The 20,703-nt window shown below is 38.3% G+C and overlaps 2 protein-coding genes across 2 annotated transcripts in view; one reads left to right on the plus strand and one right to left on the minus strand.

Annotated features, from left to right (window-relative positions):
• On the plus strand, positions 1-20,188 carry vrk2 (VRK serine/threonine kinase 2). Its single transcript, XM_056236950.1, has 13 exons — positions 1-382; positions 624-679; positions 762-831; positions 1,416-1,503; positions 2,105-2,213; positions 2,791-2,883; positions 4,638-4,770; positions 10,769-10,889; positions 11,240-11,298; positions 16,075-16,232; positions 18,641-18,784; positions 19,321-19,479; positions 19,677-20,188. Exons 1-13 carry the CDS (start codon positions 256-258, stop codon positions 20,004-20,006), a joined length of 1,647 nt encoding a protein of 548 aa, XP_056092925.1. The 5' UTR covers positions 1-255; the 3' UTR covers positions 20,007-20,188.
• fancl (FA complementation group L) overlaps positions 19,932-20,703 on the minus strand; it is a 19,748-nt gene continuing 18,976 nt past the window's right edge. The window contains exons 12-14 of the mRNA XM_056236951.1: positions 20,423-20,539; positions 20,214-20,285; positions 19,932-20,069 (exon numbers count right to left, since the gene is read on the minus strand). Coding sequence (XP_056092926.1) covers positions 20,034-20,069; positions 20,214-20,285; positions 20,423-20,539 — 225 coding nt within the window. The 3' untranslated portion in view covers positions 19,932-20,033. The remainder of the gene's footprint in view (positions 20,070-20,213; positions 20,286-20,422; positions 20,540-20,703) is intronic.

Genomic DNA, 20,703 nt, shown 5'->3' on the forward strand with positions numbered 1-20,703 from the left:
TCTGTTGCGGTGAGACAGCCTGCACTGACTGGATGAAATGAAACTGTGATTATCAACATTCTTCCTCTGTATAACATTATACTTCTTATTGATTGTTGACATGCTTTTATAAGGCGGCGTTATTGTTATTACTAGTTTGTTTGTTAAACAGTGGTTAAATAAGGAACCATTAAATGAATGACAGGAACTTTACATTGCTCTCTTCAGTCATTAGGATTATTCGTTCTGAAACTTTCTACATGACAATTTAACATCATGGCTCCAAAGAAATACACACTACCCCGTCCACTTCCAGACGGATGCATTTTAACAGATTCAGAAAAGAAAAATTGGCGCATCGGCAAAATCATTGGAAAAGGTGGTTTTGGACTGATCTACTTGGGTAATAACTTTATATTCTGTGTTAATGTGAAATGCCTTCATCATTTCAGTTTCATCTATGGCATTAGACATGGTGGCACAAGAGTTCAAAGACCTGAACATTTATATTGCTAGTGCACCTTGAATTTTAAAATGATTTTCTAAAGGTGTGCTTTGTTTTTTTGTTCAATATATTAAGTTACAGTAGTGTTATTTTTTAATGTTTAGAATAATGGTATTTTTTATTTGTTTACATTTTACAGCCTCTCGGGATGTGAATGTCCCTGTTCAAGATGACACTGATTTTGTGATCAAAGTGGTAAGAAATATATTGAAACAGTTTGATGAGATATCACCCAATACATGTGCTAAGTGTCTACAATTTCTATATACATTTTCAGGAATATCATGAAAATGGACCTTTATTCTCAGAATTGAAATTTTACCAACGAGCAGCAAAGCAAGATACTAGTAAGATTCTTTTTCTTTTCTTTTTTTCCACCTAAATTCTCTCCATATTATGTAATGTAATTATATTGTTATGCAAGACATTTTAAGAAAAAAACACTGTAATCTGTAACACTGTACATCTGTAAACAGAAACACTGATTTTATTATTGCCAAAGGATGTAGAGAAACATGTGTGCGTGTTTGGAGTAGTGTTGAATGAAAATACTGAAGACCCCTCATCTTCATCTGAGAGTTCTCAAACATGAAGTGCATGTCACTGATGAAGTGGCTATAGATGTAAATCAGCCTGGCTAGGCGAATTAATAAACCAAAGCAAACATGCACCTCTGTGGTCGTTAGTGCAATCCCAGCTTGTTTGAGCTCTAATTCAGAGAGAGTGACCAAATTGCTGATAATGATGCTGGTTTCTCCAAAGGGCCCCTGACCACCTGTCAGTCTGGTGCACAGCCAGTCAAGACAGATTTCCCTTCCAGCTAGGCTGGAGGAAGTACTTCTTTATCAGTGTTTGAGAGATGCGTATACATATAACTGTATATGTTTATAAATCGCACAAATGTATGCTAAAACATTTTCTAATATCACAGTGAACAAATGGAAGAAGTCTAAACACCAGGAGTTTTTGGGGATCCCAACTTACTGGGGGTCTGGACTGGCTGAAAATAACGGGACAAGGTATGGAGCTTCAGTTCGACTAGGGTTGGCCGTATATGACCACCGTGATATGAGTAATGCATTTCACTGTAGTGGTATATATATATATATATATATATATATATATGCAATTTTGTATTGGTGTAAATTCCTATTTAAATGCCTGTTTTTGATGGACAAAAAATAAGATGACAAATGGATTATACTGTAAGTCTGGGGTTAATACAAAAGCAGTTTCAAAACAGTAAAATAAGTATAAAACGGATAGTTCTGAATCTGATTTGGGGAGTCACATGTGAAGTCATGAAATAGCCAATATATACACATAAATTCTATATTGTTGCTCAGCCACTGTAAACAGTGAAACTGCGCTTTGTTTCCTTGTCTTGACTTGTGTGGGACACATTCTGCTTTCGTCACTCTCATGTAAATAATATAAAACAGTCCTTTGCCTGTTGATAAACAGAACAGCAAAATCGTTACGTGTCATATTTACACAGTCACATTAGTATACTCACTGTCATACCATAAAATTTGACATTAACGTCAAAAACATTAATTTCACTCATTCACTTTTTTGGTATATTTAAGTCCATTTAAATGTTGTTGTCTGGTTGTATAGGTACAGGTTTATGGTGATGGATCGGCTGGGCACAGACCTGCATAAGGTGTTAATGGAGAATGGTGGACAGCTGAGGAAACCCGTCGTGCTACAGTTGGGTGTCCTCATGGTGAGACGTGGCTGAACTTCATTCAACATTTAGTTAGAGCTGCTTGCCAGTGTTATTTTAGTAATATTTATGTACTATTATAGTATTCTTTAATATTTTGAATTTGCTTTCATTTTTATATTTTAGTTATTTGGTTGTGTGCTTGTTTTTTTTCTTCTTCTATATAGCTTAAATTAATTTTTTTGTCATTTTAAACTTACTCTTATTTTTTTTCACAGTTGCAATACAACATTTTTCATTTAAGTTTTTTAAAGTTTTTCATTCAATATTTGTATTTTATTTTATTTCAGCTTTATTTCAATTAACAAAAGCGATAACTAAATTGCTACAATTTATAAACCTACTATAATCGTGACCATTGAATATGCGACCTCAGTTAAGGTTTGATTGAACATGGTAAGTGTGACAAGGCAACATTATTTACAGTATTACATAATATGCTGGTTTTTTGAGTAAGCTTTTGTTGCATTTTCTGGGAGTCTGGCTGCCTTGCATCCAGCTCATCTGCCTGTAGGTCATTATGAGGTTACTAAATTATTCATGTTAACCTTCCCCTCTGTCACTTTGCCCTTAACAGCTGGATGTGCTGGAATATATTCATGACAATGAGTACGTCCATGCTGACATTAAGGCTGCCAATCTCTTATTGGGACACAGAGATCCAAGCAAGGTGAGTTTGTATGCACATTACCACAATCAATAAGGGACATCTTGAATGATTGGTTATCTTTTTGGGTCACACTTTATATTAGGTGTCTTTGTACTGATTTTTTTATGTAAGTACATAGTAGTTAATTTACTTACTGTGTTCATGATGTATAGCAAAACACTTTTGCTGCTAAAAAGGTGGGATACAGGTAAGGTTAGGGACATGTTTGGTGGTATGGACAGGTTTAAAGGTGGGTTAAGGGGTAAAAGAAGGGTCAACAGTGTAATTATAGATGTAACTACAGAAATTACTTGTAGGTGTTTTTTAAAATACAAGTACAATGTAAAAACGTATGTACTAGGGCTGAGATTTAAAGATTTAAAAATGCTATCAATCACTTACTTAACGTGAAATTAAGCATACATTATTTATCTTGTTTAAAGCGTTTACTTTGTCACCATTTGCTATATCCAGCAAAGTAAACTATTAGATTAAAGGGGGATTCTCACAAAACTGTATTTTCTGCAAGCCTTTTTTCAAGGTAAATATAGGTGTCTTTCCAAAAAAAGGCACTTAGAGAATTGGAGAAACATTACATAAGGAGTCCATATAATTCATAAAATTATTCACACAAAAGCACCCATGAAAAAAAGCCATTACAGAACAAAACTTTTCAGAATGTTCAGAATGTGTACAGTGCAACATCAAAGAGCTTGTTTAAAACTTTTTAGAGCTTGTTTAGTTTTAGATGTCAAGTTGCAATACTGAACAGGACCACATGGAGATGCCAAAAAAATTAAAACAACTAAACCAACTGCCTTGACCTGACTGCATTATGCCTACTTCAGAACATGGATATATTCTAAATTACTAAACACAGAAACAAACACATGACAGATACAAACATCCTGAATGTGTGTGGAAACAACTTGAATGTACTGAAATGTCTATGCATAAATACAATGGGAGATCAGTGCATCGAGCGTACACATACACGGTTTGTTTGCGCATCAGTATAACGGACTCGCGCGTGTATGACTCCTGTACGTCCCTGCAATTGTCTTTACCTTGATTACAGTCCACATCCATCAAAACTTTACTAGCGAGAAGCTGGTTAGCTTTATCCAGCCGAGAAACGTAGTTTGTGTATCATCTGGTCATACAACGGTGGGATGTTTTGACGTTCCGTTCAGTCTGTATTTCACACAGTGCGATGTGTGAGGGCTCGCACTCTTCAGAAACAATCACAGAATATGACAGAGCTCATGTTTTAAAGCTAAACAGACAGACTGAGAAGAACAGACAGTTCTCTCTGACATCTCTGATGCAATAAGCCTGGACTTCTAAGATCATGTAACTGCGTGACGTAAATTACGTTAATTTCGCGTTCTTTAGTCATTTATCTGCATTATATAGCCCGAGTATGTACACAATGCGTGCATTCATTGTATCAAATGATTGTTAGTACATAGTAGTTAAAAACACCTAATATAAAGTGGGACCTCATTTTGTGTACTCAAATGTGGCACATGTTTGTATTATTTGAATAGAATGTTTGTATTATTTTCATTGATCGTCTACTAAGATGGCCCGCCAGCATTGATGACATTTGGAACTTAAGTATAATGGAGTATAATCAATTAAAGTCTCAGTCTGCTGTCATAACTTGACCCCATTTCCTTGTGCTTTGCACTAAAATACCATATACAGTAGGAGAGATTCAGTTTGAAAGAAAATGTCTTTGGGATGATTTATGCTGACTTTATCTTTTGCAGGTGTACTTGGCTGACTATGGACTGTCATACAGATACTGTCCTAATGGAGAGCATAAAGAGTACAAAGAGAACCCCAAGAAAGGACACAATGGCACCATTGAGTATACAAGCATTGACGCTCACAAAGGAGTAGGTAATGTGAAATCTGTCATTTATTTAATCTTTTTAAACCACGCTGAGGTATCACTGAGATAGAAACATATTCCATTATGCACAAATGTCCTGTGTTTCCCAGTTAAAGTCAACATAAATTGCCATTTGCAACCCATTTTACTTTCATAATTTGAAGTATTTGCGTGTATATAAGTGAAACTGAATATTCAGTGAGATAAAAAAGTAGGGAATTGAAATAACATGAATCAATGTATTAGCGACAATTAGACCAGGAACATGCATCCAGGAAGTAAATAGGGATAGTTTACATTTCATATTAACGTTAAAGTAAGAGGTTCACCAAAAAGTATGAATTCACTATCCAGATTACTCGCCTTATAATGGGGTCTGTTTATGTGGCTGGGACTTGTCTGTATCATGTCCTTAACTTTGGGTCACACTATTGGAAACACATTAACTCGTAAATTGTGTACAGCCCTTTTTATTGGATATTGATTGTTCTATCCATGCTTACTTGGGCAGACTTAATTCAAGAAATCCATAATTAGTCAAAGTCATAACCTGCATCTTGTATGCATTTACTATTAATTAAAGCTTTGATGTTTTGTTGAACTGGGACTCAAAGCCAATATCTCTGCCTGTGTTGGCCATAGGATATTACAGGAGTTCAATACTGAATACACTGTGGTAAAGCTTGCTAATAGCCATGTTTCTGTTCCTTTTAATTTTTAAAGCACATGGAGAAAAGACAAGATGCCCAGTCAGTAGAAAAATATTTTTTAAAGTTTATTTATTTATTAAATATGTTTAACACGATAATATTTTAAATGTATACATTTATTTAATTTTATGCTATTAGAGTTTGAGTTAGGGCTATGCGATTAATCGAAATAGAGTTTCGACTTTAATTTTGGCTTCCAACGATTATGAAAATACGATCATCGAGATAAAGCGATTATTGTGCCTCATTGTGTTCCTTTCAGTAAAATCATGTAACATGACTTTCGTAAAACGGGACATGCTTGATATTAACAAGAGTTACTAAAAGCACGAAAGAGAACTCCCGCTGTTCCTCAGGTGGCTTTCTGTGCGCATGTTCTGAAACTGAGCGGAACACGGACAAACAAGCTTTGGGTGTGCACCTAAACAGTCAAATACATGCAAAAGTATGTCAAAATCCCGGGCTTGGTGAGTATTCACGTAAACCCAGTTTGTTATGTCTTAAGTGAATGTAAACAGTTGTGAAAAATAAAATGTTTATCAGTATATTGGATCCGTGCATTAGGTCTTAAAGGGGTCATATAATGGTACATGCACTTTTACAAGTTGATTGTACTGAAATGTGTGTTGGCAGTGCCTGTACACAAACATCATAAAATGATAAAAATCCATCCAGTGTTTTTGTTTTAATCTCCTTATATGTTTTCCCCTGCCTCAAATCGAGCCGTTCGAGCCTGTGACGTCACACACTCGGAAGCCCCTCCCACGATTGTTGAATGACAGCCGTGTTTCAACACAGACCCGCCCTCGCTCGTGAGCGAGCTGTCAATCATAGTCTGCGCGGACCGGCGCGGTCATTGTTGATATGCTGGAGCACTGTCTATGAGCAGAATGGCGTCTAAGCGAAGTGGTGTTCTGTTCTTGGGTGTAATAAGGAACACAGCAGTCATTTTAATGTTCCTAAATCCGAACCGCTGAAGACGCAGTGGCTGTGTTTGTTTTCGAAGGGAATATTCCCCACGAGCAACGTCAATGCTTTCATATTTGCGCGAATCATTTCACACACCAGACTGCTTATAAACGAGGAGGGTCAGTATAAAGCTGGTTTTGCTAAGAAGCTGCTCCTGGACCGGTACCAACTATTCGTGTTCCTGCTGAACCTCCAAAATAACTGAAGTGAGTGTAACGTTTTATTAACCTTTAATATTTATATTAATCTTTGCAAATCGCTAGATGCACGCTTCACAATGAATGCGTCTAAGGTTTACACTCAGGGTACATTACGGCATGTTTTCTATGTACGACGTTCTCAATATAATTCATAATCCCACGTCTATAATGAACAATGCGTTATGGTTATTGTGTTATTGTGTTACAAACGGTGTACGCGCAGAACAGAGAGGCGGGGTGAGCAAAGCTCATTATCATTTAAAGTCATATGCACTGAAACGACGTGCTGAAAACAGAGCTGTTTTTGACCAGGTAAAATAAGTGTTTTCTTACAATACTAATGAGATTTTTTAATTAAAGTATATTACAAAGTTTTAATTTAGACTCTAAAGAATCATATTAGCTTGTACAAAAATTGCATTATATGACCCCTTTAAAGTGACAGCGGCCTAATATATATTCTGCATGTATGTGTCATTAATGTTAACCAGAGAACAAAAGACAAAGAGAAAAATCACTAACTGTTCTAAACTCAATGACATTTGTTGCTTTAATAATTTATATATTTTTTTATATTGTCTTTGGTTTACTTATTTTCGATAATTTTAAGGACCTTTTTTGAACTTACATTAGTTAGTATTCTGCTGTTGTATCGAAATTTCGACAGAGCAACCTTATTTCCAGAAAATATATACTTGATAAATATCACTATTGTTAAATAAATTACTCGTATAAGGTTTTGGTCAAATGGCCCACCCATGATCGTGTTAAATAATCGTGATTACAATATTGACCAAAATAAGCATGATTATGATTTTTTTGTGTGCCATAATCGAGCAGCCCTAATTTGAGTAACTGTTTTTAATAAAACAATTTTTTTAACTTGTTTCTATTTTATTTTTGGAAATGACTTTTTTTTAATAATATCATGCCTAATTTTCTCACTTTATATAAATAGGGCTGCATACAGTACATCAACATATAAAGCTAAATTTATCTATTTTTTTAATGACTTTTAAGGGGATTCTCATATTTGGGGGTCCATGGCATAAAAAAGTTTGAAAACTCCTGGCATGACAAACCAGAGTTTCTTACTGTATGTGGATTGAAACCTTCTCCCTCCATATTTTTCTTTAACAGTATGGTGTTTTCATAGCATTAGGATGGTTTTATATGTGGAGGATGAATGCATGTGGGAATGCATATGTGTATTCCTATTTAGATATAAAAGGGGAAAAAAAGTGCATGAATCTCTGTAGCTCATAACATGGACCCAGTAAAACACATTGTCTGATACATCGGAAAGTAAATCATGCTCAGGTTCAGACCAAGGTCTGGCTGCTTTTAGACCATGCTCTTACCTGAAACAATTTGTTAACGTTTCATGTACAGGATTCTACATATGGTCCTGATTCCGTCTTTCTGCTCTGTAAATGTATGGCCAGTTGTACTTTGTAAATCACACTGCATATGGCAAGTGATGTAACACTCGAGAGTTTATAAAAACACCTAACCACTGACACACCAATTTGAGAGTTCAATGTCCCGATCCACTCCCAAAGCTAAACTCAAAGCAGCAAGGCCGTAAATTTGACAAACCTCGTTTGCGCCACTATTAAACAATCCGCAGCCGAGCCGACATCACTGCACTAGACGTCTTGACGGAGGACACTGACAGCTGTTGTGTAGGTCATTAGCACTGACTGCCCTGTAGATGAATGGAGATTGCAGAGTGTTTCTTTTCTTTTGGCCCCTAGCACCCCGTGTAGATGTTGATTTGTAACCATGGTGAGGAGTGCAGAGACGGGCACTTCGTGTCCCACTGAAGCCTTTGCTAAAGGCCTAATTATCACCTGTAGGGTTGAATTGAGCTGGCTGAAATTCAGGAGGAGAGGTTCAAGAGTTTGACATGGCGCTTTGGATAATCACAATAACAATAGGCCATAATTATGAACAACAGCTTCTATCTGATGGAAGGTGTTGTGCTCAGCCTAGAATGCATCGTTCTTGTGGATCGGCCTTTTTATAAGTGAATCGGTGTCAGGACTAGGCCAGGCAGCCCACCCCTTCTGCTCCATATTACAGAGTCGTACTAAATGTTTACAGAGATGGTCTTATTTTGTGCACTTTGGTCCCTAATCATAGTACCCTTTCTACATGGCACTTAAGAGGCATTTTTCCAAGGTCCCCTGTAAGGGATGTTAAAATCTTTTCTATTAAAATGTGTGTTTGCTAAATTAGTTTGGTCAAGGTTGAAGAAAAATAAAGAAAACCTATATACGTGGCCTAATGGTGTTGCTGGCTAGCGGGCTGGGAGGCTGACTCTGTAATAGGCATGGCAGGATCAATGATGGTCATGGATTTAGGCAGAGATTTTCCCTTTTGATGAATGCAGTCAATAGGTAATTTCTCAGGAGATGGACTGCAGTTACAGTATTGAGTTAATACACTCTCTAGGCACGAACAAATGATGTGCCTTAATTTACGCGTATTGATGAGGTTGGAGCTTTTCATGAAGGGACAGGCTTAACAGGAGGTTCACTCCCATATACGAGTGAAACTGACAAAACCATCCCATTCAGATTTAAATGTAGGCAAACATAATTCATTGAGGGTCCTTAGTTTAAAGTCAATTCGTAATTGGTTTAATAGCTGGGATCCGAAACGAATATTTCATAACTAAATATGACTGCTGTCTGTCTGGTTGGCATAAGACTAATCAGTTGGTTGAAGTGAGGCCGTTTCACACTCAGTGCTCATAAGCAGATGTGGTGATGTAAAAACTAGACTGGGATATATTCCCATTGAGCTTATGCAAGTGTGAAAGAACTCTCTTGGGCTTATTTGAAGACTGAAACCCCTTGTACTTATTCCAAAAGTATTAATCTCTTCTGCTCCCAAGGTTAAGAACAGTTGCATAGAGTTTTTATTTTATTTTTTAAACATCTTTTATTGTTCTCATGGGCTGCACGCAAAACAAACATGCCTGTGACCAGTGTAGTCTAACTTTTGTGAGCTGCTTCATTTTAGTGAATCAAAAACAAGTGTAGCCTGATTCCTGCAACCAGTGACTCTTGTGAGCCCGTTCTTTTTAGTGAATCAAAAAGATACAGAACGCACTGTGTAGCCCAATTTCTGAAATGAAGCATGATTTCTGAAACAATTGACTCTTAACCGGTTTAGTGTAGCCCGCTATCCCTTTGAAAGCTTAAATTTCCATTGTTTGTGTTTTGAGTCCGGTTCTTTGAATGGATAGTTCAAGAAGATGAGTTACTGATTTGAATCAATCTGACACACTGCCCAGTATAATGTACAGAATTATATATGAAAGAATATGTACAAAAAATGTACATTAGAACTGCAATTTTCAATATTGGAATCGAATTTAATCAAATAAAAATTTGAATCAAATAAAGAGCTTGTGAAACAGAATCAAACTGATTTGGGAAATTGTATCGATTCCTAGCCCAGGGTAGAGGTAGAGTCTTTATTGGGATATTAAACAAATGTAAGAATAATAAAAGACAAAGTGGCCATGTAAGAAGTTTTTAGTATGCAAAAGACATTTACACTAGATGGCAGTTGTGTAATGTGTTACGGCCGAGGTGGAGATGGAGGCGGTCTAAGGAGCACATACAAACACTCTCAGGCTCTTCTCTTAAGGCCAGTAGAGACCCCACGGAATCCAGAAACATGTGGAAACTATTTGGGCCCAGACATTTATTTCTTTGTTTTACTGCTTGGCTCTCTGTCGGAGAGAGTGTCGGGCTGGGCCACAGGCTGTCTGGATCATGTCAGAGGCCGTCAGGATCAGGTTCCTGGACGAGTCGCCAGACCAGACAAAGGAGGAGGGAGTGTGAGAGAGATGTGAGGAGTGCTGGTGGGAGGAAACTGACCTACTCTTTCAACTCTCAGCCCCTCTAAGAAAAGCCCTGTTAGCCTGTGAGGCAGGCCAGGGCACCAGCTGAGAAAACAAAATACTACTCTCCATCACCCCTCCTCATTCTTCGCCTTTTTTATAGGGGCATATTTCAGCAGCCAATGGACGGGTCATTCAATCAAAGAGTTTTAACTCTCTTCTCAACCAAGACTTAACTTCTTTTCCTTATCTTCGCTTTCTCCAACAGCTGCATCCAGACGAGGAGACTTGGAGGTGTTGGGCTACTGCTTGCTTCACTGGCAGTGTGGAACTCTTCCCTGGCTCTCATCTCTTAGGAACCCAGCTGAGGTTCAGGAGGCCAAGGCCAAGTACGTTCCCCTTTTCACCATAGGTCTAATTGTGTACAGTGGCTGCTGATCAGAGGCTTTCTGTGCTTATTCAGCCTGAATTATTCACTCAACTGCTTTATTAAAGCCTTAAAACTAAAAAGGTGTATAAGGCCACATATTTTCTTTCTTGTCTGGAAATTTAAGCAGTGGAGTACACCGCTTTAAAAGGATCTGCGGATCATTAGAAGAGAGAACGACAAGTTCTTCACAGTGAAATTTTAAACGTATATTGTAAGATTCTGTGAGTCGAAAGCAAAGAGGTGTTTTCAGATGCATTTTTACAACAGGACCTCTGTTTAACCTTCCCCTTTATCATCTCTTGACCACAGGCTGATGTCCAACCTGCCAGATTCTGTCCTGAACATGTCCATGTCTGGCTCCAGCACGGGTAGGTGCACGTGAGTGTGCAGACCATTTGCTTTGATCAACAAGGTATGGGGCAGGGACTTAGATTCCTCGCCATCCCCACAAGCACAATCTCCTTGCCTCTCCTTCATCAACGGATTCTAGTGTCCCTGCAGTATCTTTTCCCCCTCCACAGGGAGCGAGGGCACGTGCGTCTTCTGAAAAGGGGCTTTGTGATCTATGATTATGATGAGGCCTTATTCTCCCAACCTTGAGAGGCTGGCTACAGCTGGACCAGAAAGATAAGACCTCTAACATGCATCAAGGCTGCACATGTGGTATACATTCAGCGAGGCTGCCACAAAGAGAACGCGCACTGGCGTAACACTGCATCCAGCATATTTATTACAGTGAAGAATGGAAGGTGCCCATATTAGACACACATTTGTGCTCTCGTATGAACGGAGAGGCCCCTCTACATTGTGCTCCTGCCACTGTCCATTTGTTAGGAAGATGTGGTTTTTGTTTCCTTAGGAATGAAAATGAAGTCTGCAGACGCAGGTTGTCACTTGGCCGGACATTTGCGAGTGTGTTCAGTAAGCATCTAGGTCAACAGCAGGATGCATCAACATAAAACATGCAGACCAGCTCAGTTGGTGTTTATCTGCAAATTATGCAAATACTCAACCACGGTCAACCTCCACAGTAGCCCTCACTTGTGTAGTTTCCAAAAAAGGACACATTTGGGATACTCTACATCAAGGATATTCAATTAAAGTTCCAAGAGGTCCGGTCTCTAGATTTCCTTCCCACTGGACAATATTTGTTTGGAATGGTTATAAATTTCCATGGGTGGCAGAAGTACTTTGTAAAACATAAAAAAATCCCAAACAGTTAAAATAGTCATCAAAGATGAGTATATTGGGACCTCAGAGCCAAAACAGTGGTGTCTGAGAATTTTTCACAGAAAAACAAATTCATCAGTTGAGCCCAATTGGATATGATTATTAAAAGGTAAGATTCAGGCTATTATTAGGGTTCAGGGTTTTCCTCTTGGAAGTCTGCACAATGTTTACATTTTGCTTAAAATAAGTGTCTACTAAAAACAAACAAACAATGTACATAATAATCAAAACGCCCCGTCATCACTAGCAGAAAACAAAATTAACTAGTAATTTCAAAGTTTTAGTTGTCTTTCCTTGCCATCTACACATTATTTTCACAATTACAGTATGTAACTAAGGTAACTGTTCCTTCAAGCAAGGGAGATAAAAAAAAACTAACTACAATGTACTCACACAAAAGAAAAAAGATTTATTGACAAATAAACCAATATAACAATAATATATATAATCATAGCAAATACATTGTAGAACAAAAACTCATCCCCCCTCTAATGATATTAATAACCAGCCAACCCTCTATAAACCCCAATACAATCCCAACTTTGTCACACAGAACAATTGAAAATAAAGCAAAAAGTAAATTACACAAAAAAAACCAAAATTATATTACATAAAAGTATAACAAACTCAAATATACTCCAAGCCAAAAATTAATTCCATTGCAAACTTAAGTCTCAAATCAATAGTTCATGTGTTTTAAACCATCAATATACACTGAACAAAATTATTAATGCAACACTTTTGTTTTTGCCCCCATTTTTCATGAGCTGAACTCAAAGATCTAAGACTTTTTCTATGTACACAAAAGGCCTATTTCTCTCAAATATTGTTCACAAATCGGTCTAAATCTGTGTTAGTGAGCACTTCTCCTTTGCCGAGATAATCCATCCACCTCACAACTGTGGCATATCAAGATGCTGATTAGACAGCATGATTATTATGGAAGCATATGGGTAGCAATATTCAATTTGAAATGTAATATGCAAAATGACAATGCAATATGTAAAATGGCATTGCATTCTGTATTTAAATTTACATTTTACATTACCATTCTAGCAACGTTTGGTGCAAAATGAAAAGGCAAATGTAAATTATGTAATTTCATTTTCAATTTCATACACTAGTTTTAATATGCATATTGAAACGCTTTATAAGTTGCAAAATGAAAATGAAAATGCATTACAGAAATGATTAGATATGTGTAGCATGTTCAAGCAAAAACTGTGGCAAAATGATCATTCAAATGTTATTTTTCTTAATTGCATTTACACTCACAGTCAAGACACTTGCGATTGCATTTTCATGAAATGTCCCGCAATGAATGTAGCAAAATTCAATGTGCACATTGAAAATGCATTCCGAGCCGATCACGCCCCCTCCTGCCCTGTCAATCACTGCATCAAGGCGGGGCTTAAGTTGTGTTGTTTCTCTCTATGGAACCAGGTACTTGGAAGCATGACGCCTCCGGATCGAAGTGGTAGGACACGGGGTAAGTTGGCAGAAAGAGAAGAGACAAGGGGTCGGTAGTGTGACCGCAGCCGCAGGTAAAGCCGGGTGTCACCCCATTTTTTTTTTTTTTTTTTTTTGCCAAAACGAGCACTTTTCGTACATACGTTCTATGGTCACGTAAGAGTGTGATCGTCAAATACACTCCACAGTCCAGACCCCGAGTGAAAGTTGGCAACCCTAGGTCTAACCGTTTGACGACCGTCGACCGACCCCCTTGTCTCTTCTCTTTCTGCCAACTTACCCCGTGTCCCACCACTTCGATCCGGAGGCGTCATGCTTAAGCTGGACGATGGTCTTTCTAAAGGGGCAGCATTTGCACTTTGTCGCTCTATTGCTTGTGCAGCTTCTCGGAGTTCCATAGAGAGAAACAACACAGCTTAAGCCCCGCCTTGATGCAGTGATTGACAGGGCAGGAGGGGGCGTGATCGGCTCGGAATGCATTTTCAATGTGCACATTGAATTTTGCTACATTCATTGCGGGACATTTCATGAAAATGCAATCGCAAGTGTCTTGACTGTGAGTGTAAATGCAATTAAGAAAAATAACATTTGAATGATCATTTTGCCACAGTTTTTGCTTGAACATGCTACACATATCTAATCATTTCTGTAATGCATTTTCATTTTAATTTTGCAACTTATAAAGCGTTTCAATATGCATATTAAAACTAGTGTATGAAATTGAAAATGAAATTACATAATTTACATTTGCCTTTTCATTTTGCACCAAACGTTGCTAGAATGGTAATGTAAAATGTAAATTTAAATACAGAATGCAATGCCATTTTACATATTTCATTGTCATTTTGCATATTACATTTCAAATTGAATATTGCTACCCATATGCTTCCATAGATTATTGCACAGGTGTGCCTTAAGCTGGCCACAATATAATAGTTTGTCCTCTTCTCATTTTCTGCAGTTTTAGCAAAAGAATTAATCTATTTTGCTGTTCACTGTTTTTGCTACTGTGTTGTTAAACTAACCAAGTCATCTGCAGCTCTAAATGCGGCGAATTAGAGTCTTTAGCAGTGTGGAAAGCAATGCGCACAGAACGGATAGGGATTGAATGAAGCGCGTTTGGTTCTAGATACAAATATTAAAGATATAGCGCCGAAAGACCCTTAAGGCCTGTTCACACTGGGACGAATTTCACGCGCGATATTCGCCGACGTTTAACGCCTCGTGACTAAACAAAGGGCGCCAATGTGAGTGTGCACACCGACACGAAAAACGCCACGCGTAAAAGCGTCATTTTTTAAAAAACGCCTCGGGTTCGTTTTTTTTGTTTGACGCGGTCTTGCCGAGCACACATACGTAACGGCGAAGAAGATATACGCCAAGATGCGTCTACACTGCCGGGAAGAAATAAGACGAGGAAGATGCAAGGCAAGATGAATGTAGAGCTGCTGGTCTCGTTGGTGTCGGAACATAAAGTACTATATGACAAACGCGACAGCGACTACAAAAATCTTGATAAAAGAGAATGTTATGGAGTGGTATTGCAGAGCAAATGGGCGCCATCTAATGTCAGGGAATGAATTTGCATGTTCACTCAGCTCATCGTCAGCGAAAATCGCTTGGGTGTGAACACAAAAAACGCGTTGAAAAACGCTGCCGAATAACGCGCGCTGATATTCGTCCCGGTGTGTACGAGCCTTTACGGCAAATGAACCTGAGCGATTTTTAAACACTTTAAACTGTAGAAACGGTAAAATGGTGCTACCGTTGTAATTATGTCTCATGGAACAGACAGTGAGGACCTCTGCTCTACATGATGAAGGGTTTCGAAAAAAGTTTCCTGCTTAACATCGGATTTTCAGAATTGTTTCTGTGTATCAAAGGGATAGTCCACCCAAGAATGAACATTCTGTCCTGTCATTTCCTCACCCTTATGTCGTTCCAAACTTGTATTGCACATGCTTCTTTCTTCTGTGGAGTACAAAAGAGAATATTTTGAAGAAGTTTCAGCTAGTTTTGTCCATATTGTGAAAGTCAAAAACATTAAGATGATGTGGAATTAATTCATACAAATGGTATAGTCCAAGTCAATCGTCATGACGTTTGGTCACGTGACGTGCGAGAATCAATGAGGTTTGATTTTATTTGTTGTTTGAGGTTTGTGTGTGTGTATCAATGTTTTGATTTGATTTAAAAGTGAATAAAGGCTTAAATTGTGACCGGTTTCATCATACAAAGTGTTCGTGTTGCATTGGAAGAATTACAGTATACCAATTGAGTTGTATGGATTAATTTCATGATACTTGAAAGTTTTGGACCCCATTAATATAACTTTAATTGTTTGAACAATGACAACTGAAATGTTCTTCAGAATGTCAGTTTTTCGGTGAACTATCCCTTTAAGTTTAGCATATTCAGATGTCTTTCTTTTTGACCCCTTGCAGAAATAGCCAGGTTCCTGTCCAGCGTGAAAAACCTCGGCTACAATGAAAAGCCAGACTACCAGGCCTTCAGAAAGATTCTGTCAGCGGCTGGGCCACTGGGCCCATTGGACTTCTCCAGGCCAAGAGCGTTCGATATGGCCAGGCCAACCACACAAAGGGTGAGTGTGAGATGCTTTGGCACAGCAGCCCGGTAGTCTTAATAGAGACCATATGAGCTGGGGCTGGAGCATTCAGAGCAGCCTGTGGGCTGCGGCAGATTTATCTGTCTGGGAGAGAGAAGGAGATGCTCAGGTTTGGGAACCCTCTTCTGACCCTTTCCCAGCTATACTGACTCCCACTCCTGCTCAGAGCCGTCTGACTGGCCTATTGGCGGCGTTGGAGTTGGACCGAAGTGATGTGGACGAGAAAAAAAAGAAGAGATTTACACAGTGGTGACAGACTCAGAGTTACCGAAGGTTCTTAGCCTGGGGCCACAGCTCAATGCAGTGTCAAAACCATATAAGAGAGCTATTTAATTAAAGCGCTCTTATTTATTGCAATCACATGGACACTTATATTTTAACGTCTATATGCACATTTAGAATCAAACTGTGTAAAATACACCACACTGAATTCCTGCACTCTATTACGCTGGCGAGAGACAAGAAGGGCACTTTTCCTCTTTAAATGGAATGAGCTGGTGAATCTTGACCGTGGTGTCGTAGGTTAACCTTTGGTGACCTTGCCAAAAGGCTTATTGGCTCTCAAGAGGTCTGGAGTGGAGAGACCTTAATTCCTCTGGAATCACTTCACAGTTGATCACTGCCAACTTGAACCGCTGAACTTTACGAATACCCGAGCAACCCAATTTGGGGCTGTTGAATACACACATTTTGCAGAGGCCAAAAGATCGGCAGTTAGAATTGCCTCTCATTTTTATGTGGAGCTGTCCAGCAATTTGATCTGTGGTTCAATAGAGAAGGCTCAATGTGATTTGGAAGAAGGGTTGGTAAATACCCTCAGTGCTAAGGGTGTCAGTTACTCTCCTTGTGTCCCTGATATTGAAACCACTCTGCATACTTGACCCCCTGCAGAAAACATCTCAGTTCTACAGTTTTAGATTGACCTTAGCATTTTCAAGTGTTTTATAAATAAAGCATGAATCATACAAATGATGATTTAAATAATGCAAGATATGTGCACATTAATGAACTAAAGATTTCTGTGAAATTTTGCCTGCAATGAAATGTCATAGTCAATAGTTGTCCATAGCCAATAGTGTAAAAATGTTTGAAGCACAGCACAGACAGAAGTTACTTTCAAACCAAGTGGCTTTCCGTCGATCAAGGGCAAATTGCCTTTACCAACTTGAACCCGATGCGAAATCTGCATTGGGACATTTTTTGCCCTCTTGCAGAATTCCAGATCACCTGCATTCCTATTGAAATCACTGGATTTTGCCTATGAAAATTTGGCGAACAATGCTAAATGTGAACGCACCTTTACTTGTGTACTAGAAATAATGGCAAATAGTGACATTGTGGGAAATTAAGTGTTGTTCCACCCTGGTTCATAAAATGAAAGCTAACCAATTATAGTGAAATATATAAATGTAATAGGATATATCTTTTTTGCAAGGCCTATAAAAAGTTATGCTGGTTGCAATTATAAAATTATGATTATAAATTTATCTTAACCATGCTTTCTTAAATGAAAATTTCTACAATTCAAGTTTCAGTGTTGCGCAACATCTAGTCATTCATTGTTTTTCCCCCCCGATTATTTATTTGTTTCTGACTTGAATATGTTGACTTTCTGACTCGGATGTAAGAGCTTCCTTGGTGCACTTGACTAGTGTTTAACCTAAGAATGTGTTTCCCTGAGATGGATTAGGTCATGGTTCTGTTGAGGAAGACTACAGGAAAATGTGTGTTGATGTTGCTAAAACCAGATTGGGGCTGCCAGTTCAAAGTGTAAAGGAATTGATCGTTCCTTCATTGGTGTTCCTTTTTGATGCGCAGGAAATGGCTGCGTTCAAATTTATTTTAATGTTTTACATGTATGGAGAGTTCTTACAAAGCAGTGTGCAGAGTCTTTTTCCTCTGACCTTGGCCACCCTACCTTTAGCACACATGGAAAGCATCAGTGTCAACAGCAAGGGCATTAAGATTTGAATCCCCTTTTCTTTGTAGTTGGATTTTTCTCTGTGGTTCTGTTCATCTCCTTCTAGTCGATGTAGCTTCAGTTCCTTTGAATAAAAGCTAAAACAACACCATCAATGTCCCCCTCGTGTCTCAGCTCTCCTGAAACCACGTCAGGCACCGTGAGGCCAGCAGCTCCTCGTGTCACTCCAACACTCCTGGAGTTTATTTTGCCTACAGCTGACCTCGCTGGTGATCTGTGGCCAAATTTAGTTTGGACAGTTGCCACCTTAGGGAGAGCAGTAGATGTCATTAATCAGGGCAGGTCCTCTCCTCTCAGGATCCAGGTCAGGGAGGGAGCATTATTGCTCTTTCACTCTCTCGTGAATGCTCAGAGACGAAAGCAAGTAAATTCCTGTCATCTAATTTAACTTAACCTCCCACAGGCTGCAAGCCAACCCAAGACTACTGACAAAAAACCAGCCAGGTCAAAGCATGTGGTGTCAGTAGAGGAAGATGATGAGGAAGAGTTGGGTGGGTCCACACCAAACAAAGTCTGGAGCAAGACCAAACGAGAGACACACAAGCAGGTATAATAAAAAAAACGACAACGGAATATTGGTTCTTGTTGGCTAGATGATGTGGGGTGCATTTTTTTAAAGGTTTGGTCAATTTTGTTTTACTGAAAAATACATTATTTTACTATAAATTCTATTGTATTTTACTTTTAAATATTATTTCTGACAAAAAAAAAACAAAAAAACTACAACTTATCTGTCTAAAAGCTAAATCTCATAAAGTGAAACACCTAAAATATCACACTTCAAAAATATCATAAGAAATAAAATTGGAAGATTTTTCTGTTTGTACATTGTTAGCAGATTGTGTGAAAAAGTTCAAAAGAACAACATTTATTTGAAATAAGAACATTTATAAATGTCATTACTTTCATTACTTTTTACTGACCCCAAACTTTTGAACGATAGTATAGTTGTCATATATTAGGAAGAGGGTCTCTCACAAAGGTATCATCTTATTTGGAAGTCCTTGGTATATACATGTAGTGTTATCATTCAGTGGTTTAATACACTCTCATTGGAATTATTTGTTGGTGTCATCTTTACAGAGACCAAACAAAGGTGACATGGCTGCTAAAAGAAGTGCTAGGCAAAGGTCTATGCCTAATGACAGTGATGAGGACCTCAGTGATGAAGATGAGCCCGTCCCTCCACGAGTTCATCCTAGAACAAGAGCAGGAGCACGACACAGACAGGAACACGAACAAGTAAAACCAACAGTAGAGCACAGGCCAAATGACAAATAGACCACAGTCAATCATTCACATCAAAAAGTCATAGGAAATACAAAAATGCTTTGCAATATTTATTGTTTGATACAAACGTGTATTACCAGATCTAATATTAACCCTCTCCTTTATGGTTCTTATAATGTGAAAATATCAAATTTGCTCCAACAACACAGGAAAAGAGGAATGCGGATGTTTACAAGGGAAAGACCTGGTTGACCATGAGGGGGAAACAAAACCGTCACTATAAGAACCAGCAAAAACATACTCAAAAACTAAATGACGACTATGCAGTCCAATGGGAGGACACTGATGATGATGATGATGATGGAGACCACTGGGGAAGTGATGTCTGTGGATTGGAAGATGAATGGACTCGGTACCATCACAAAGATGGCTTTGGAAAGTCAAGAAAATGGCACAGAATGTTGATCTTCCTTCTTGTTACGATATTGACTGTTGTTGGTTGTTGGTATTATCCTTACTGGAGCCGTAACGCCATATGACCACTACTCTGAATGAACAGACTGTTGTTAAGCGTTTCCTGTGACCGTTTTCACTGTGATGGGCTGAAAGAATATATATGAATGGATTTATAAATTGGCATGTTTTTTTTGCACTAGAAATGTAATAATATTTTAATTGAAACTGAATTGTGAATTTTAATAAAGTTCTTTTCTTTGCTATATTTGTGTGATAGAGTTGAATATTACCTTGCTGCAGTAAGGACATTCTCCAAACACAATATTGAAGCTTTGGCGACTGGTGGGCAGACCTCTCAGCCACTGTGAAGACAAATATATCAATAAAAGATTTAAATACCATACAAACACTAACAAATTGGACATTTTTAGGAAATTGTTTTGCGATTGTTCTGTTTGAAATACTGTTAAACTGATTTGCTAAATCTTAAAGCGGTTACCTCATAAAGACACACTTGATGGAAAGGCTGGCCACAGCGCGGATCATTGCAGACCTGATCTGGAATATCTGACTCAAGTCGATAAGAGTAGCAGATGCCACATTCAACACTGAAACTCTTGAGTACACAACCACAAAATTAGATGAGCTTTCACATGTAGTACAACTCGAACTGTCAGTAAAGTAAAAAAAATGAAGTCTTAGTTCTCCCAGCAATGACATTTTTGTCATCATTTATTCACATTTGTGTTGTTTTAAACCTGAAGGATTTTTTATTTTTCC

Source organism: Rhinichthys klamathensis, unplaced genomic scaffold (genome assembly GCF_029890125.1).
Source record: "Rhinichthys klamathensis goyatoka isolate OS25496 unplaced genomic scaffold, OSU_Roscu_1.1 h1tg000474l_1, whole genome shotgun sequence".
NCBI classification, from domain to species: Eukaryota; Metazoa; Chordata; class Actinopteri; order Cypriniformes; family Leuciscidae; genus Rhinichthys; species Rhinichthys klamathensis.